At 41.9% G+C, this 16,086-nt stretch overlaps 1 protein-coding gene across 3 annotated transcripts in view; it reads left to right on the forward strand.

The window, feature by feature from the left end:
- acss2l (acyl-CoA synthetase short chain family member 2 like) overlaps window positions 1-9,284 on the forward strand; it is a 70,808-nt gene extending 61,524 nt beyond the window's left edge. For all 3 annotated transcript variants that reach the window (XM_043687772.1, XM_043687773.1, XM_043687771.1), the window contains 3 exons: window positions 355-531; window positions 8,135-8,209; window positions 8,324-9,284. In XM_043687772.1, coding sequence (XP_043543707.1) covers window positions 355-531; window positions 8,135-8,209; window positions 8,324-8,451 — 380 coding nt within the window. In that variant the 3' untranslated portion in view covers window positions 8,452-9,284. The remainder of the gene's footprint in view (window positions 1-354; window positions 532-8,134; window positions 8,210-8,323) is intronic.
- The last annotated feature ends 6,802 nt before the right edge of the window (window positions 9,285-16,086 follow it).

Consider the following 16,086-nt stretch of genomic DNA (forward strand, 5'->3'; position numbering starts at 1 on the left):
CACGTTTCCACTCTGATCTCTGGCATTTGCAGTCCTCACTTTCTCCTCATTAACAGTTGTGTTGATTTGTGTGTGTATTCTCTATAATCTGTTCATAAATGTTCTTTACACATCTCTGAAACAGGTTGGACTTGAAGAGATAGGAACACTACCACTGGACCACTGCCACTTACTTTGAATTGCCAGTCTGTCTCAGTCTGTCCTCTGACTGAAACCCAAAGGCCTTCATATGCAGAGTACAGTTGGGACCCATGATCAGGTCTGGGGGTTGGGGGCAGGGGGCAGGGTTTCAGTCTGGACTGAGACTTCCCTCTGAACTACATCAATGTGTGTTTGACATCTTTGCTTTTACAGGTCACCTGCTGAGCAGTGCAGAGGTGGAGTCCGCCCTGGCAGAGCACAGTGCCGTCGCAGAGGTTGCTGTGGTGAGCCACCCCCACCCTGTGAAGGGCGAGTGCATCTACTGTTTTGTCACTCTCAAGGATGGAAGAGAATTGACTCAATTCATTACAGATGAACTGAAAAGCAAAGGTACCTTTGCCTAGAGGGATTGAGGGTGGGGAAGAGTTTGCACAAGAAAGGCTCTGATTGTGAAAACCAATCACATAACATACATTTCCCTATAAACCTGGAACATGCAATTTACTCAACCCGTTCTTTATTGTAAAGGAGACTCTGGTAGTGAGAGTTCTTTTCAGCATAAAAACATAAGAACTAGGAGCAGTGTAGGGCATTCAATCCCTCGATCCTACTCAACTATTTAATAAGATAATTGCTGATCTTCTTGTGGCTTCAAATTTATTTGAACACCTGAACAAGGAATAAGAGAATGCCACTCAGTGCCTCAAGTCTCCTTTGCTGTTCAGTAAGATCATGGCTGATCTGCTTTTAAATTCACCTCCACATGTCTCCCTGTGTCTGCGTGAGTTTCCTCCGGGTGCTCCAGTTTCCTCCCACAATCCAAAGATGTGCAGGTTAGATGAATTGGCTGTGTTAAGTGCCCATAATGTTAGGTGGAATAGTCAGGGGAGTGGGTCTGGGAGGGTTACTCTTCAGAGGGTTGGTGTGGACTTGTTGGGCCAAAGGGCCTGTTTCCACACTGTGGGCAATCTAATCCACATTCCTGCATATCCCCGATAATCTTTCATCCCTTTTGGAAATCAAGAATCTGTCTACCTCAGCCTTAAAAATATCTGAAGATTCTGCCTTTGAGGAAGATTTGCAATACCCGGAGAGAAAAAAAATTCCCTCATTTCTGTCTTAACCTCCTTATTTTTAAACTATGACTCCTGATTCTAGATTCTCCCACAAGAAGAAACATCTTTTGAACATCCACCAGTCAAATAACCTCTGAACATTCTCAACTGCAGAGAACACACAGAGGACTAGTGCAGGAGAAAGGTTTTGAAGTAGATCTCATTGAATAATGAAGCAGTCTCAAAGGACTGAATGACTTATAACTTCTCCTAATCCTTATGTTTTTATTCAAATCCTTAACATTATTTTGTCTTTCTACTAAATCATGATGGATTTGTACTTTATCCACCCATCTTAATTTGTGATTCTTAACACCCTCATCAAAAAAAATCTTGCAATCTCCATTTTTAAACCTCATAAGGCAATCTGCCTAGTCTAGCTATTAGTCGAGTTTAAAAAAAAACAAAAAACATCTATGGAGAGAAAACTGAATTAAAATTTTGAGCCCTATTCTGAAGAAGGGTCACCCTTCCAGGACCTGTTAAGTTTTTCCAGCTGTTTCGGCTTTCGTTTCACATTAGTTTAGTAAACCTACATTCCAGCTATTTGTCAACTAAACTTCACTTCTCGATGTGTGTTCTCCCCACCCTCCGCATATCCTTTAACTGTCTTGTTGAGCGAAAATCTGTCTAAAGCAGCTTTACAAAGTATGTGGGCACACCGAAGTTTTGGAAGAATTCAGGAAGCTTGGTAAAGTCTGCAAGGAGGGCAGTTGGATACAGGTATCTAGGTAGATCATATATACCCAATACTGGGGGCTTTAGTTTCAGGTATGGGTTGCAATATCAGAAGGAGATGAGCAAAAGGTAGCAGAGAAGACAGGTTGCTGGAGAAAGGAGGAGGAAGAAAGCAGGGGAAAAAAAGGACCATTGTTTTATACACTATAATCTCTTTTACGTCATTATAAGTACCTGAGAATATGAGAAACCTCCCCAATCCACCTGAAACCGGGTAATCTCAGCAAACCAGATCAAAATCCATGTAAACTAAAGGATAACATATCTGTTCCTCTGTTTTGTTCCTCTGTGATGCTATCAGGTAATAAATTCTAAGCCTGGAGATAACATACACACATCATTTATAATATGGAAAACTGATATAATCACAGAATGACAGAATTGTTACAGCATTTGACCCATCATATCTGAGCCGTCTCTTCAAGTTAGCAATGCACTTAGTGACATTACCATCTCTGCTTCCCCAACCATTACACATCTTCCACTTCCCATGGCGCCAATTCCACTTCCCATGGCACCAATTCCACTTCCCTTGGCACCAATTCCCTATTGAATGCCTCAGTCGAATCTGCTTCCAGCTCACTCTCAGTTGGTGCATTTCACATTCGAACTGCTCAGTTCGTTGGAAAAGATTTTCCTCACATCACTATTGTTTCTTTTGCCAAAGTGCTGCTGTAGAAAAACTTACCAAGTGTAAAATCATTTGTGCCTGCGTTTAAATTGCCAAAACAAATGCAGCACAACTAAATGATACTTCAGCAGGAGTGCCTGGCTGACCTTTGAACCTGTGACTATTTGACTGACTGTTATAGAGTCATTAAGTTGTACAGCACAGAAACACACCCTTCGGTCCAACTTGTCCATGCCGACCAGATATCCTAAACTAATCTAGTCCCATTTATCAGCACTTGGCCCAAATCCCTCCAAACCTTTCCTATTCATATACCCATCCAGATATCTTTTAAATGTTGTAATTGTACCAGTCTCCACCACTTCCTCTGGCAGCTCATTCCATACATGCACCACTCTCTGGGTGAAAAGTGGTCCTCTAGGTCTCTGTAAATCTTTCCCCTCTCATGTTAAAACCTATGCCCTCTAGTTTTGAACTCCCCTACCCTGGGAAAAAGATGTTGGCTATTTACCCTATCCATGCCCCTCATGATTTAATAAACTTTTATGAGGTCACCCCTCAGCCTCCAAAACTACAGGAATAATAGTGCAGCCTATTTAGCCTCTCTCTATATCTCGAACTCTCCAATCCTGGCAAAATCCTCGTAAATCTTTTTCAAACAATTTCAAGCTTAACAACGTCATTCCTGCAGCAGGCAGACTAGAATTGAATGGAGCATTCCAAAAGTGGGCTAGCCAATGTCTCGTACAACCGCAACATGACCTCCCAACTCCTACACTCAATGTACTGACCAATAAAGAAAAGCATAGCAAACACCTTTTTCACTATCCTGTCTGCGTGTGACTTCTAAAACTATCCCAATGTGCGTAAGCTGCTTGGTTCATTTCTTAAATGCCAATGTTGAATTGTTTACAAAATAGCATTGGTAACTGGAACTAAAATCTATTGACTACAATTTTCTGCTTAAGGGAATTCAGCCAATTCTGCACCATAAGTTTCAGTAATCCCCTTTTCTCCTTCCTGAGATGTGAAAGCAGGTGAGGTGAGGTGCAGTGCGGTGAGGGTGACTGTCTGACATCAAGGCTACACTTGACCAACTGTGGCACAAGGACCCCCAGCAAAACTGGTATCAGTGGGAATCAGGGAGACAACTCTCCACCAATCCAGCACAAAGGAAGATAGTTTCAGTTGTTGGAGGTCAATTATCTCAGCTCCATAGCATCTCAGCTGGAGTTCCTCAAGGTGGTGTCCCAGGACCAATCATCTTCATCTTCATTAGTGACCTTCCCTCCATTATAAGGTCTGTAGTGGAGATGTTCGCTAATGATTGTGCAATGTTCAGTACAGTTCACAATTCCTCAGATACTGAAGCAGTGTGTGATCCATATGCAATAAGAATTAAACAATATCCAGTCTTTGGCTGAAAAGTGGCAAATAATATTTATGCCACACAAGTGCCAGACAATGACTGTCTCCAATAAGAGAGAATCTAACCATCATCCCTTGGCAGTCACTGGTATCTCCATCACTGAATGCCCCTCTATCAACATCCTTGGGATCACTGTTGACCAAAAGGTGTACTGGAGCAGCCATGTAAATATTGTCCATAAAAACAAGTAAGAGGCCGAGATGTCTGTGGCAGCTATATCACCTCCTACCGCCCCAAGAGCCTGCCCACCACATACATGGTACAATTTAGGAATGTGATGGAATACTCCCCACTTGCCTTGATGAGTGTGGCTACAACAACACTCAAGAAGCTTGACACCATCCATGAGAAATCTGTCTGCTTGACCGGCCTCCCATCCATCACCTTCATCAGTTGCTCCCTCCATCTGTACTATACCCAAGGCTGGAATCGAACCTGGAACCCTAGTGCTATGAGGCAGCAGTGCTAACCACTGAGCCACCGTGAGCACTTTGTTCACACACTCTCCAATCAATATCTTCCTCATGTTGGGACTGATTTTCATTTATAACTCATACTGGGAGGCTGGGTGAAGCCAGCCTCGGGCGACTGTCTGTGTGGTGTTTGCACATTCTCCCGCTGTCTGTGTGGGTGTGCTCCGGTTTCCTCCCACAGTCCAAAGATGTGGAGGTCAGATGAATTGGCCATGCTAAATTGCCCGTAGTGTTAGGTGCAGAGGGAAATGGGTCTGCATGGGTTACTCTTCGGAGGATCGGTGTGGACTTGTTGGGTGAAGGGAGCTGTTTCCGCGCTGTAGGGAATCTAACCTAATCAAAAGGAAATCTCTGGAGAATTTCACAGCCTGAGCAACTGTCAAAATACCTGTTGGTAGAAAATGTCTACCAATAAGTTGCTCACAGTCTCTTGGATGTAGCTGTGCATTGTGAAGAGTGAGAACTTGAAATGGGGACAAACTTGAATCAAGGCGAATGCTAGAGCTATGTCAAGTCTGAAGCTTGTATTTATAGAATGGTTCATCAAATTGCAACAGCCCAAAAGCATTTCACAATGAATTGTATTCATTGCAGTTCAATGGAAACTCTCTTCCTATTTTTCATTTTTCCCCTTTCCTTAACTCTCCTCACCTACAGGTGCTGGCTCGTGGTGATTTGCAGTCAGCCGTTCAACATTTCTTAACCTGGGAATTGACTTTAGTACTGTAGTGGCATTGCAATTGGCCTACGTTTGTACATGGCCTTCAGCCACAGGCTTGCACTTTACACCGAATGGTACTGGTATTATTTGCCTTCTGCGGTCCCTGGAGAACTGGAGGCCTCTTGCAGCTGCAGCATGGTCTGAGGGATTGCCGTGCCATGGAGGAGGCCTTTTAGTTTTACTTCTACTCCTTCCTCTGACTGTACATTCTCAGATATTTCTCTCCTTCAGTCAAAGTGCCAGCACCTCTAACCGTTTGCTTTTACCTAGAGTGCTGAGCGCAGCATATTCATTCTGTGAACCAGCCACTTCATGCTGGCTAATACCACCTACAAATCAAAGAACTGCTGTCAACACCAGTCAGAGAGGGGTAGACATAAAAGGAAGGAATGAGGATAAATTATAGCCGAATTGCAACAAGACTGTCATGCATCAGCCACTGGGGAGGAAGTGCTGATGAATGGGAAAGAAAAACAGAGAAAATTTATGTGAGCGGAAATTAAAATTCATAAAGAATCATGAAATATATAGCAGGGCAGTCAGTCGTGAGTTGAAAGAGAGATTACAGGGGGGGCTGTGCTGATCTTTTCCAAATACCGGCAGAACGTGCCATTAATTTCCAATATTTTTAGTGATTCAATTTCTTATTTACTGCTTTAAAATTCCAGTCTGCAAATTACTGACAACATTTGTGGCAGCAAGCACGGTCACTGGAATGGATAACTCTTAGGGTTTCTTTACTTCATCTGCCAAGTTGGTCAGGTTTGAAAGGTTTGCCACTTTAAATCGGCCTCATAAAGAAAAATAGAAAGTCATGGATCCAAAGACTGTGCTTCCTTACTGCTGCAGGTAGTGTGTCAGTCTCATAAACTGAAGGTCCTGAGTTCAGTCCTCAAAGGGGTCAGTATCATTTCTTTTTCCTTGTTGTCTGTGGAATTCTCTTCCCTAGAAAGCAATGGAGGCTGAGTCACAGAACTTATTCAAGGAAGCCTTAGATCACATTTTCTTTGTCGAGAGACCAGGTTAGAAAGACCACAATCAGATCAATCATGACTTTATTGAACAATGAAGCTCAGAGAGTCAAAATGATCAGCTCCTACATCCTACTTCCCTATTTAAATTGCTCCTTCTGTTAACTCTGGATATTCCAAAAAGCTTTTCAAAATGATTTTGTATGATGAGGGTGTCACTGGCAAGGCCAGCAATTGCTGCCCATCCCTAATTATCCTTGAACTGAGTGGCTGCTTGAATGTTTCAGGGGACAGTTAAGAACCAGCGACACTGCTGTGGGTTGGGATCACATGTAGGCCAGACCAAATGATGATTTCTACCAGTGGCTGTCATAGGGTTGGAGTTCATGTCCCCAGAGCAGTAGCCTTGCCTCTGGATTACTAGTCCAGAGATGTTACCACTATCTCCTCAATATAGTTAATGAAGTACTTTTAAAATGTAAACATTGTAATGTAGAAAGCACAGCAGCCAATCTGCACCCAGCAAAGTCCTACAAACAGTAATGAGACAATGATCTGTTTTTAATGATATTAGTTGGAAGGTAGGTTTTAACCAGAACCCTGATAAAGTTTCTCTGTTCTTCTTTGTGCAGTGCCAGAAAAGTTTTTTATATCTATTTGGGAGACCAACAGTGCCTTGGGGGTTTTAATGTATCGTCCTAGAGATAGCATCCTTGACACTCCCTCAGTCCCACTGCAGGATCAACCTTCATCTCATGCTCTTATCCCTGTAGTTGGGCCTGAATCCTGAACCGACAGTCACCCACTTTGTGACTCATATCCATCATGGCACAGAGTGCTTTTGTGAGCCAGGATACATCACACTGATACACTGGCTGGAACCATTATGACTTCCTCGCTGTAACAACCCCGTTTTGCATCTGCTGTGGGAGCTTATGGTGCCTGAACTTGTTTAAACATGGAAGGATGATCCGGTGTATGAAGAGATTGATTAGGACTATATTCACTGGAGTTCAGAAGAATGAGGAAGGATCTTGAGGAAACCTATAAAATTCTAACAGGATAAATAGACAAGGTCTTTTCCCTGGGGTGGGGGAGTCCAGAACTAGAGGGCATAGGTTTAGGTTGAGAAGGGAAAGATATAAAATGGACCTAAGGGGCAACTTTTTATAAAAGAGGTTTATGGAATGAACTGCCAGAGGAAGTGGTGGAGGCTGGTACAATGACAGCATTGAAATGGCATCTGGATGGGGAAATGAATAGAAAAGATTTAGAGGGATATAGGCTAAGTGCTGGCAAATGAGACTAGACTAGGTTAGGATATCTGGTTGGCATGGTCTATGACCTAATGACTGTATGATTGGACAAGGTAAATTCAGGAAGAATGTTCCCAATGACTGCGGAGTCTAGAACCAGGGATCACAGTCTAAGAATGCAGAGTGGGTCATTTAGCATTGAGATGAGGAGAAACATCTTCAGCCAGAGAATGGTGAGCCTGTGGAATTCCTTCCTACTGAAAGCATTTAAGGCCAAAACGTTGAATGTTTTCAGGAAGGAGGTCGATGTAATTCTTATTGCTAAAGGGATCAAAGATTATGGGGAGAAAGTGGGAACAAGTTACTGTGTCAGCCATGATCATATCAAATGGAAGAGCAGGTTTGAAGGGCTGGATGGTCTACTCCTGCTCCTATTTTCTAAGTTGACCCTATTCCACTCTCATAGACCCTAGAGGTGGTAGAAGACTTTTTCTGCCAATGGTGTCAAGCAGCTGCTTAAAATATGATAATGAAAATCATTTCTGATCAATTCCAACCAGGTGTTTTCCATCTGGACAAACAACAAAACAAAATCACTCAAAAACTAAAACAGTTAAACCAACTGAAATCACTCAATTTCTCCTTTTTAATATTTGCAGTACGACAAAAGATTGGACCGATAGCAACGCCTGACTTCATACAAAATGCGCCTGGGCTCCCAAAGACCCGTTCAGGTAAATCATGTGTCACTCTGAAGAATTGGGACTGCAGTGTGCAAAACTCAGACCATTTGTAAAAATGACCCAGCTGACACCATTTTTCACCAAATATTTCTTTCTTCCCCAAAGGTAAAATAATGAGGCGCATCCTGAGGCGTATTGCTTGCAATGAGAAAGACTTGGGGGATACTTCCACTCTCATAGACCCAAGCGTGGTGGAAGTCCTGTTCAGCCAACGGTGTCAAGCAGCTGCTTGAAATATGATAATGAAGGGTCATTTCTGATCAATTCCAACACACAGTGGGCCAGTAATTGCAACTGCAAAGATATTCTAGCTTTTTAACGAAAACAAAAATCAAATACTTAGTAACCTGTCTCTTTAAGCAATGTCTTTGTACAAACTTTCACAACATCTAATCGCATCTGAAATAATCCCATGGTTTTAATCCATCTCTGATGGAGTTGGAAGTCTATTGCACATATTGATCTTTGTATGAAGGAGACCCTGTTATCAATCCTCACATTACCTTTCTCAGAGTTAAAATTATGTCCCTGGTTTTTATTGACATAATTCAAACCTGTATTCTGCATTGACTTTTTCAGTAGTTTGATCAAGCATAGTGATTTTCCTAAATTAATCTCTCAGAACTTTCCTTTCCAGATTAAAAAGACTCATGGAACTGCAGTTTCTCAGCATCACAGAGTGATATTGGGGAGCAGCATCCATTCTGTATTTTGCAGTGACTCCATTGTTTTAATGACCCTTCAGTTTCTCACTGATCATCATATTTACATTGAGGCCACTAATGTTACTGAGAAGAGCATTACTTGGGAAGGTGTGCTTCTCATCTTGTCCTTGAGAGAATTTGCACTCATCTTCCGTCTGTTTGAATCTTTTATGGTTTTCCCCTCTTTTTGACTGCTTTCCCACTGCAGGATTTGTGCAGATCACGTTAGCTCTATGTTTCTCTTTTCAATTGCTAATGAAATGGGAGTCTAATGGGAGTCGATGGCCCAGTGGACTGTTAATCCAGAGGCCCAGATAACATTCTGGGGACCCAGTTTTGAATCTTGCCACAGCAGATGGGGATTTTGAATTCAACAAATATCTGGAATTAAAAGTCTAATGATGATCATGTATCAATTGTCGAAAATCCCATCTGGCTCACTAATGTCCTTTTGGGAGGGGAAACTGCCTTCCTTGCCCGGTCTGGCCTACATATGGCTTGAGACTCCAGTAATGAGATTGCTTCTGAATTGCCCTGAATGAATGAAGAAATATTCAGGTTTGTGTGGTTTAGTGTGAGGTTGTATATTTTGGTCTATTAACCTCTTGGTCACCATGCCTCGGGCAAGGGGAGAGGTTGAGAAGGAGAGCCCTTCATGGTAACCTCAGCTAGTGTGGGAATTGAACCCAGGCTGTTGATGTCATATAGTATCACAAACCAACCATTCAACCAACTAAGCTAACCAACCCCCTTCCTTTAGTAATATTTTCATGGGATCTAAATCAATCATTGACTCCAGTAAACCATTCTGCAGTCCCATAGCTCTCTGTGTAAAAGCTTCCTCATGCTCTTCATAATCCTTACACCTTGTGTCTCCTCATTCTAGAATCACTTGCACCTGTTCCATCCCTTCAAAGATTAATTACACCTTTCAACACGTCATATAACCTTCTCTCTTCTATTAAAAAAGGCACAATTTCTCAAGTCTTTCTTCAAATTAAAATCTCATTATTCAATGTCTTATTAAAATACTAATTGTGAATACAAATTTGATTCTGAACATTTGTATTTTGCCAGTTTCTTGCACTTTTCTGCTTAAGGTAATAAATCGTCTTGAGAAGGATAGTCACATGACCAAGCCTAATCCTGTTCTCTCTTGCTGGTCACATGCTGTCCACCACTGCCCCAATCTAAGCTATGCAGTGCTATTGTTCCTGGGAGAGGTCAGCTAACTCAGTATGAACCCAATGCAGACACAATGAGCTAAATGGCCTCCTTCCACTACGATTCCACCTGACCTTAAGACCCACAGTGATTTTCAAGTTGGCACCTCAGTAAATCTTCGCTCCTTCATTGCCAGCACACAGTAGCAGCAGTGGGCACCATCTGCAAAAATATACTGCAGCAACTCGCCAAGGCTTCAACAGCACTTTCCAAAATCACAGTCTTTACCACTTAGGGCTGCAGATCCACAGGACCAGCTTCACTTACAAGATCATTTTCAAGTCACTCATCATCCTGACTCGTAACTATATCACTGTTCTTTCATTGTCACTGAGTCAAAGTCCTGGAAATCCCGTCCAAATGGTATTTACACCAAGGTGGACTACAATTGTTCAAGAAGGCAATTCCCTACCAGCTTCTCTCAGCCAGTTATGGGTGGGCAATGAATGCTGACTATGTCAATGCCCTCATTCCATGAATGAAGAATAAAGCACATTCTGGAGTCTAAACTTACCACTGAGCTATTTAGGCTGTACCTTAACCATACTTGATTATGAACATTATTCACCATTAATTGCTTTCATGTGAAGCATTGCATTTGCTGCTACCTAAAGAGCAGCAATACTTAATTTTAATGAAAGTATATGTTATAACATCAGCTTGATGCCACAAAGTCTTCTTATTAAGATCTCTTGCTCTTTAAATTCTTACTGAGTGGTGTATTTCTATGAACAAGATCATAGATCTGTCAAGGAAGTCTGTTAAACACCAGCTTGGACATTTTGCATTTTCCTGTTTCTAAATAATTTCAAATTTACAATGTATCATTTCCACTATTCCTGTTCTTTGCTATAGTAAGCAACAGAATTAAACCAACAAGTGAGCTCTCTTCGTTTGCCTTGTGATTGATAACATTGTATACTTAATCCTTGAAACTAGATTATCAATAAAAGTCTATCATTCTCCTCGTATTCCCACACTTTGAAAGTTCATGAGTGGGGTGTTTCATATTGAAGAAGTTAATTTGGTATAAATATATTTGTTTTGATGCAATTGTTACTAATATCACACAATATAATTCATTAGCATTGAAACCAGTGCCACCACAATCACTTCAGCCAATATAACACAAACATTCCTGGACTACAAAACTCAGACCAATCCCATGATGGGTGTCTTTACTCAGTAAGTCCTCAGAGAAGACTGTCTGCTTAAATAAATAAGGGTGCTTAAAGAAGTAACTCTACATTGTGATTATTTTTAGTTAGTTGCTTATGATTAGGTATGAAACTTTATTAAACTCCCCCTGTGCAATATAACATGTTTTGTTTCTCATTCTTGGCTATTGTTCCTCTCTGGATGTGGGAGCTGGTGGACATTTCAACGTCACCGTACGGACACTGTAAGTTATCAACTCTGAAACCTCCTGCTCTAGCATTTGTCCGACCAGCTTTGCCTGAGTCCTGTGATTTCTCAGGTTAATATTTAACCCTCTACACAATGAGTCCACTTCATTACACATTGATTCTGAACCAGCACAAATTGATTCAGGAGTGAGTGAAATATGGTTTAATTGCTGGATTTGTTTCTGCACTCATAAGCACAATCTCATCTGCTACTAAACTAATTTAACTGTAATGGAGCCATTTCACAAAGAAGCTGAATGAAAAGTTATTAATAGGAGCTTTTTTTTCTTGATTTCTTGTTATGAAATATTGAGCCATCAGTAAAGTAGAATAAAATATTAAACATGAGAATGGTGTGCATATCTCACATTATTAGCTGGTTTCTTCTGCTTCTTAACCTCATTAGGGAGTTTCAAAGCACTAATTGGACAGGATGAAGCCACTCCAACTCCATAATTGCAGCCCACGCTAAATGGCATGTAAAGTCTGACTGCTCCATCAGGTTTGTCCTGAAGTGTTGTGGTGTAACCCTCACACACTATCACCCAGCCCCCCCCACCACATCCAACCCCTTTTTGCCTCACTCCCACCAAGTCGCTATGCGATCACCTAGAGAAGTGGAAACACCTCAGGCAACTTTAGGAATGAACAATTTCACGAGACCCCAGACACAGTGGCATATCCTCCAGCGACCCACTTCTCTCTGTTTACAGCTATGTTTACCACTCCCTGGGGCTTGTCATAGAATCACAGAATTGTCACAGTGCCCAAGGAGCCATTTGGCCCATCATATCTGCACTGCGTCTCCAAAGGAGCATTTTACCCTGTCCAAGTTTTCTCCTGCCTTCTTCCTGTTGACCCTGCATATTGTTCCTTCATCCTCTTTTGAATGCCTCGGCTGGATGCTCCACCACACTCGAAATGCTTTCCAGATCCAAACTGTTTGCTGCATGAAAAGGTATTTTCCTCATCTCACTTTTACTTTTTCACGGTACCAGCCAGTGATGTGCAGATGCAATGTTGGCTAAGACTCTGATGCCCAGATCCAGTGCTCGTCCAACCAGAGATATCCAGATTGAATGGTCAGTCTACTATCCCTGTTTGCAGGCTGCTGGCTTTTCCGTGGATACAGGCAGGAAAGTTGGCACCTCTTAAATTGGATGGAGTGGGGCATTTAAAAAATTTGTGACCACTTCGAGATTTTCACAGCGATGGGCAAACATTAGGTGTTCTGTGAAGCTGATCAGCTCCAGTTTGGTGGGTACAGGGGTGGCAATGCTGGACTGTTCAATTCAATACAAGAAACAGCAGATTTGCACAAAAAGTAAGCTCTACTGTACAGCAATAGAATCTCAATAACTGACCTTTATGTGCTTTATCCTGGGTCCTAGCTCTCCATTTCCAATGGCCACTTTGAACATATAAATCCATGTACAGATGACAAAACACAGAAATGGCGGCCAATTCAGGCCAGGACTGCTCTACTTCCCTGGTATCCGAAGTCAGAAGTCACACTGTTGATGTCTATTTTGTTCCACAAATGCAGACGACACAAGTTTTCTGTACAACACCAGTAGCTTTATTATCAGACGGCCAGCAAGAGATTCAAAGCATCTCTAAAGTAGCCGAGTGTCTACTTGTAGTGACTCTTCTTCACGAATCTTTGCCTTACACCCAGAGACAGTATATTTTATAGGAATTAGATAAAGGCATATCAGTCACATGGGTGATTATCATTGCATAGTTTAAAGCAGGTAATTATGAATTTACAAAGCTTGATGAATGTCGATGCCCTGTGATAACGTGTGAATGGATTACAGAAACTGATTATCGTATTGTTCATGATTATGTGTTGATGGGAAGAGATTAAGGCAGAAGGGTTCTTCCTTCAGTAAATGGAGGATTCACATACCTATGCTAATGTGGAGGGGAAGTAAGACAATGGGAGCAGGAGGCATTTTAACAGGGTTTTGGCCAGGGCTATCAGTCTTGTCTGGAAAGGGCAAATTCCTCTGTCTGGGGTTACAGGGAGTCCACATGTGTGGCTCCAATAGGTTCTGTTTCTAAGATACAGTACTGAGATGTTCTGTCTGTATTGTAAGAGTACAAGCCTTCAGTTGATACTGCAGTAAGTCCTTTGGCAGGGGAAAATTTAACCCTTGAGTCCCCAAAAAGTTCTGAAAGAGAAGCAAAGTATGGAACTGGCCTCTCTGTGGCATGTTAACTTCCTCAACACGACACCAGGTTATAGTTCGACAGGTTTATTTGAAATCACAAGCTTTCAGAACGCTGCTTCTTCACAGGTGAAGTGACAAATCATTTTGCCTGACGACAGAGCAGTGCTCAGAAAGCTTGTGATTTGTAAAACTCTGATTCTAATCAAAAAAGTGAGATAACAATCTAAACATCATGGCATAGACAGAGAACACAGAGGGCTAACACCTTCAACATATTGTCTAGCTATCATCCATTGTTACAGCTAAACTGAGAATGCAACTTTTTAAAAAAAGGTTTTGTGATTTACATATGAAAGAAGTGAAACTATCATGGTATTCGAATAGATGAAAGACTCATCAGATAATCAAGGTATTTTTCAATGTATAATTTCAGTTACATCACGCTGTAAATTTTTGCTATAAATTCTGTCCCTTAGAATTGTGTCCTCCACAATCACTTGATGAAGGATCGGTGCTCTGAAAGCTTGTGTGCTTCCAATTAAAACTGTTGGACTATAACCTGGTGTTGTGTGATTTTTAACTCAAATAAACCTGTTGGACTGTAACCTGGTGTTGTGTGACTTCTGACTTTGTCCACTCCAGTTCAACACCGGCACCTCCACATGCCTAGTATCCCGCCACCATTCTCAGTCTCCTATCCATGATCAGAGTCGCAGATTATTTCTGAGGTCATTAAGACCCCAACCCTATCAAATGTCCAGCTCACAGCAGGCTGGAGACAGGGACAGGAATATGATGCACACCCCCAGGTTCCCATTGTTGACTGGAAACCTGGGCCCCATTGTGCTTGTTGTGGTGCTTTGGCAGAGCTTTTTGATTATTCCCACTCTCTATGCTCCATCCCTACAGTTTTGCATATTTTGTACCTTCAAGAATTCATCCACTTCACTTTGGAAAGTCAATACTGAGTCAGCTTTTAGGCAGTGCATTTGAGATTTCAACAGCGCTCCGTGTAAAATATGCCGCCCTGTGTTGAATCTGCCCTTTCTCTCAAAGAATTGGTCGTCTAGCCTCTGACCAACGTCTTTCTGTGTCAGCACCAAAAGACCCTTTTCACTGTTATGTTTCGCCTCTGCAGCTATGCCTTTTTCCCAATCTCTCTTTGCATCTCTGAACAACAGTTTGATTTATATTTACTCAAGTAAGTACCTCCTTTTGAGGGGATTTGTGAAAGTTCGTCACTTTTTTTTCTATTTAGTTTGTCCATTAATTTGTATAAGGTTACTTTAACTTAGTGTCATCTTTAATATGTTCCCATCATTCACAAAAGCACAAGGTAAAGGAGCAGGGATAGATCATTAAGATTGCTCTGTCATTTAATCTGGAAATAACTGGTTTTGCACTTTCCACCAGCCCACCCACTTTTCAGTCTTAAATATATTCGATATGGAGTATCCCACTCCCACTAAGTTAACCTGCGCAATTTAAATTCAGTGAATAAAATCTGGAATTTGAAGCTTCTTAGTTACAGTGGCCATAATGACTATTACTTGTAAAAACTCATCTTGCTCATTAATATATTTTTGGGAAGGAAAACTGCAGTCCTCACATAGTCTGGCCTACATGTGACTCCAGGCCTAGACCAATGTGGCTGACTCTTAACTGCCCTCTGAAATAGTCAAGCAAGCAACTCAGTTCAAGGGCAATTTAGGATGGGCAACATCAAAAAAGTTCACATCCCATGAAAGAGTTAAAAACCTTCTTGGTTCGAAAATTCCAAGGATTCACAACCATTTGAGTTTGGAAATCTTACTTCACCTCAATCCTCAATTACCATCATCATCTTAACCTGAGACAATCTTTTCGGTTTTAGTTTCTTTGATAGACAGAAATAGTTTCTCAGTGTGTACCTTGTCAAGCCCTTTCAGAAACTTGTATCTCTCAGTGTGGTCTTCTCCAATTCTTTGGAATTCCAGAGAATATAACCCCAGCTGGAAGTTTTTGTTGCAAACGTTTCGTCCCCTGGCTAGGCGACATCATCAGTGCTTGAGAGCCTCCTGCAAAGCGCTTCTTTGATGTTTCCTCCGGTGTTTATAGTGGTCTGTCCCTGCCGCTTCCGGTTGTCAGTTTCAGCTGTCCGCTGTAGTGGTTGGTATATTGGGTCCAGGTCGATGTGTTTGTTGATGGAGTTTGTGGATGAATGCCATGCCTCTAGGAATTCCCTGGCTGTTCTCTGTCTGGCTTGCCCTATGATAGTAGTGTTGTCCCAGTCGAATTCATGTTGCTTGTTGTCTGCGTGTGTGGCTACTAAGGATAGCTGGTCGTGTCGTTTCGAGGCTAGTTGATGTTCATGTATG

Source organism: Chiloscyllium plagiosum, chromosome 4 (genome assembly GCF_004010195.1).
Source record: "Chiloscyllium plagiosum isolate BGI_BamShark_2017 chromosome 4, ASM401019v2, whole genome shotgun sequence".
Taxonomy (NCBI): domain Eukaryota; kingdom Metazoa; phylum Chordata; class Chondrichthyes; order Orectolobiformes; family Hemiscylliidae; genus Chiloscyllium; species Chiloscyllium plagiosum.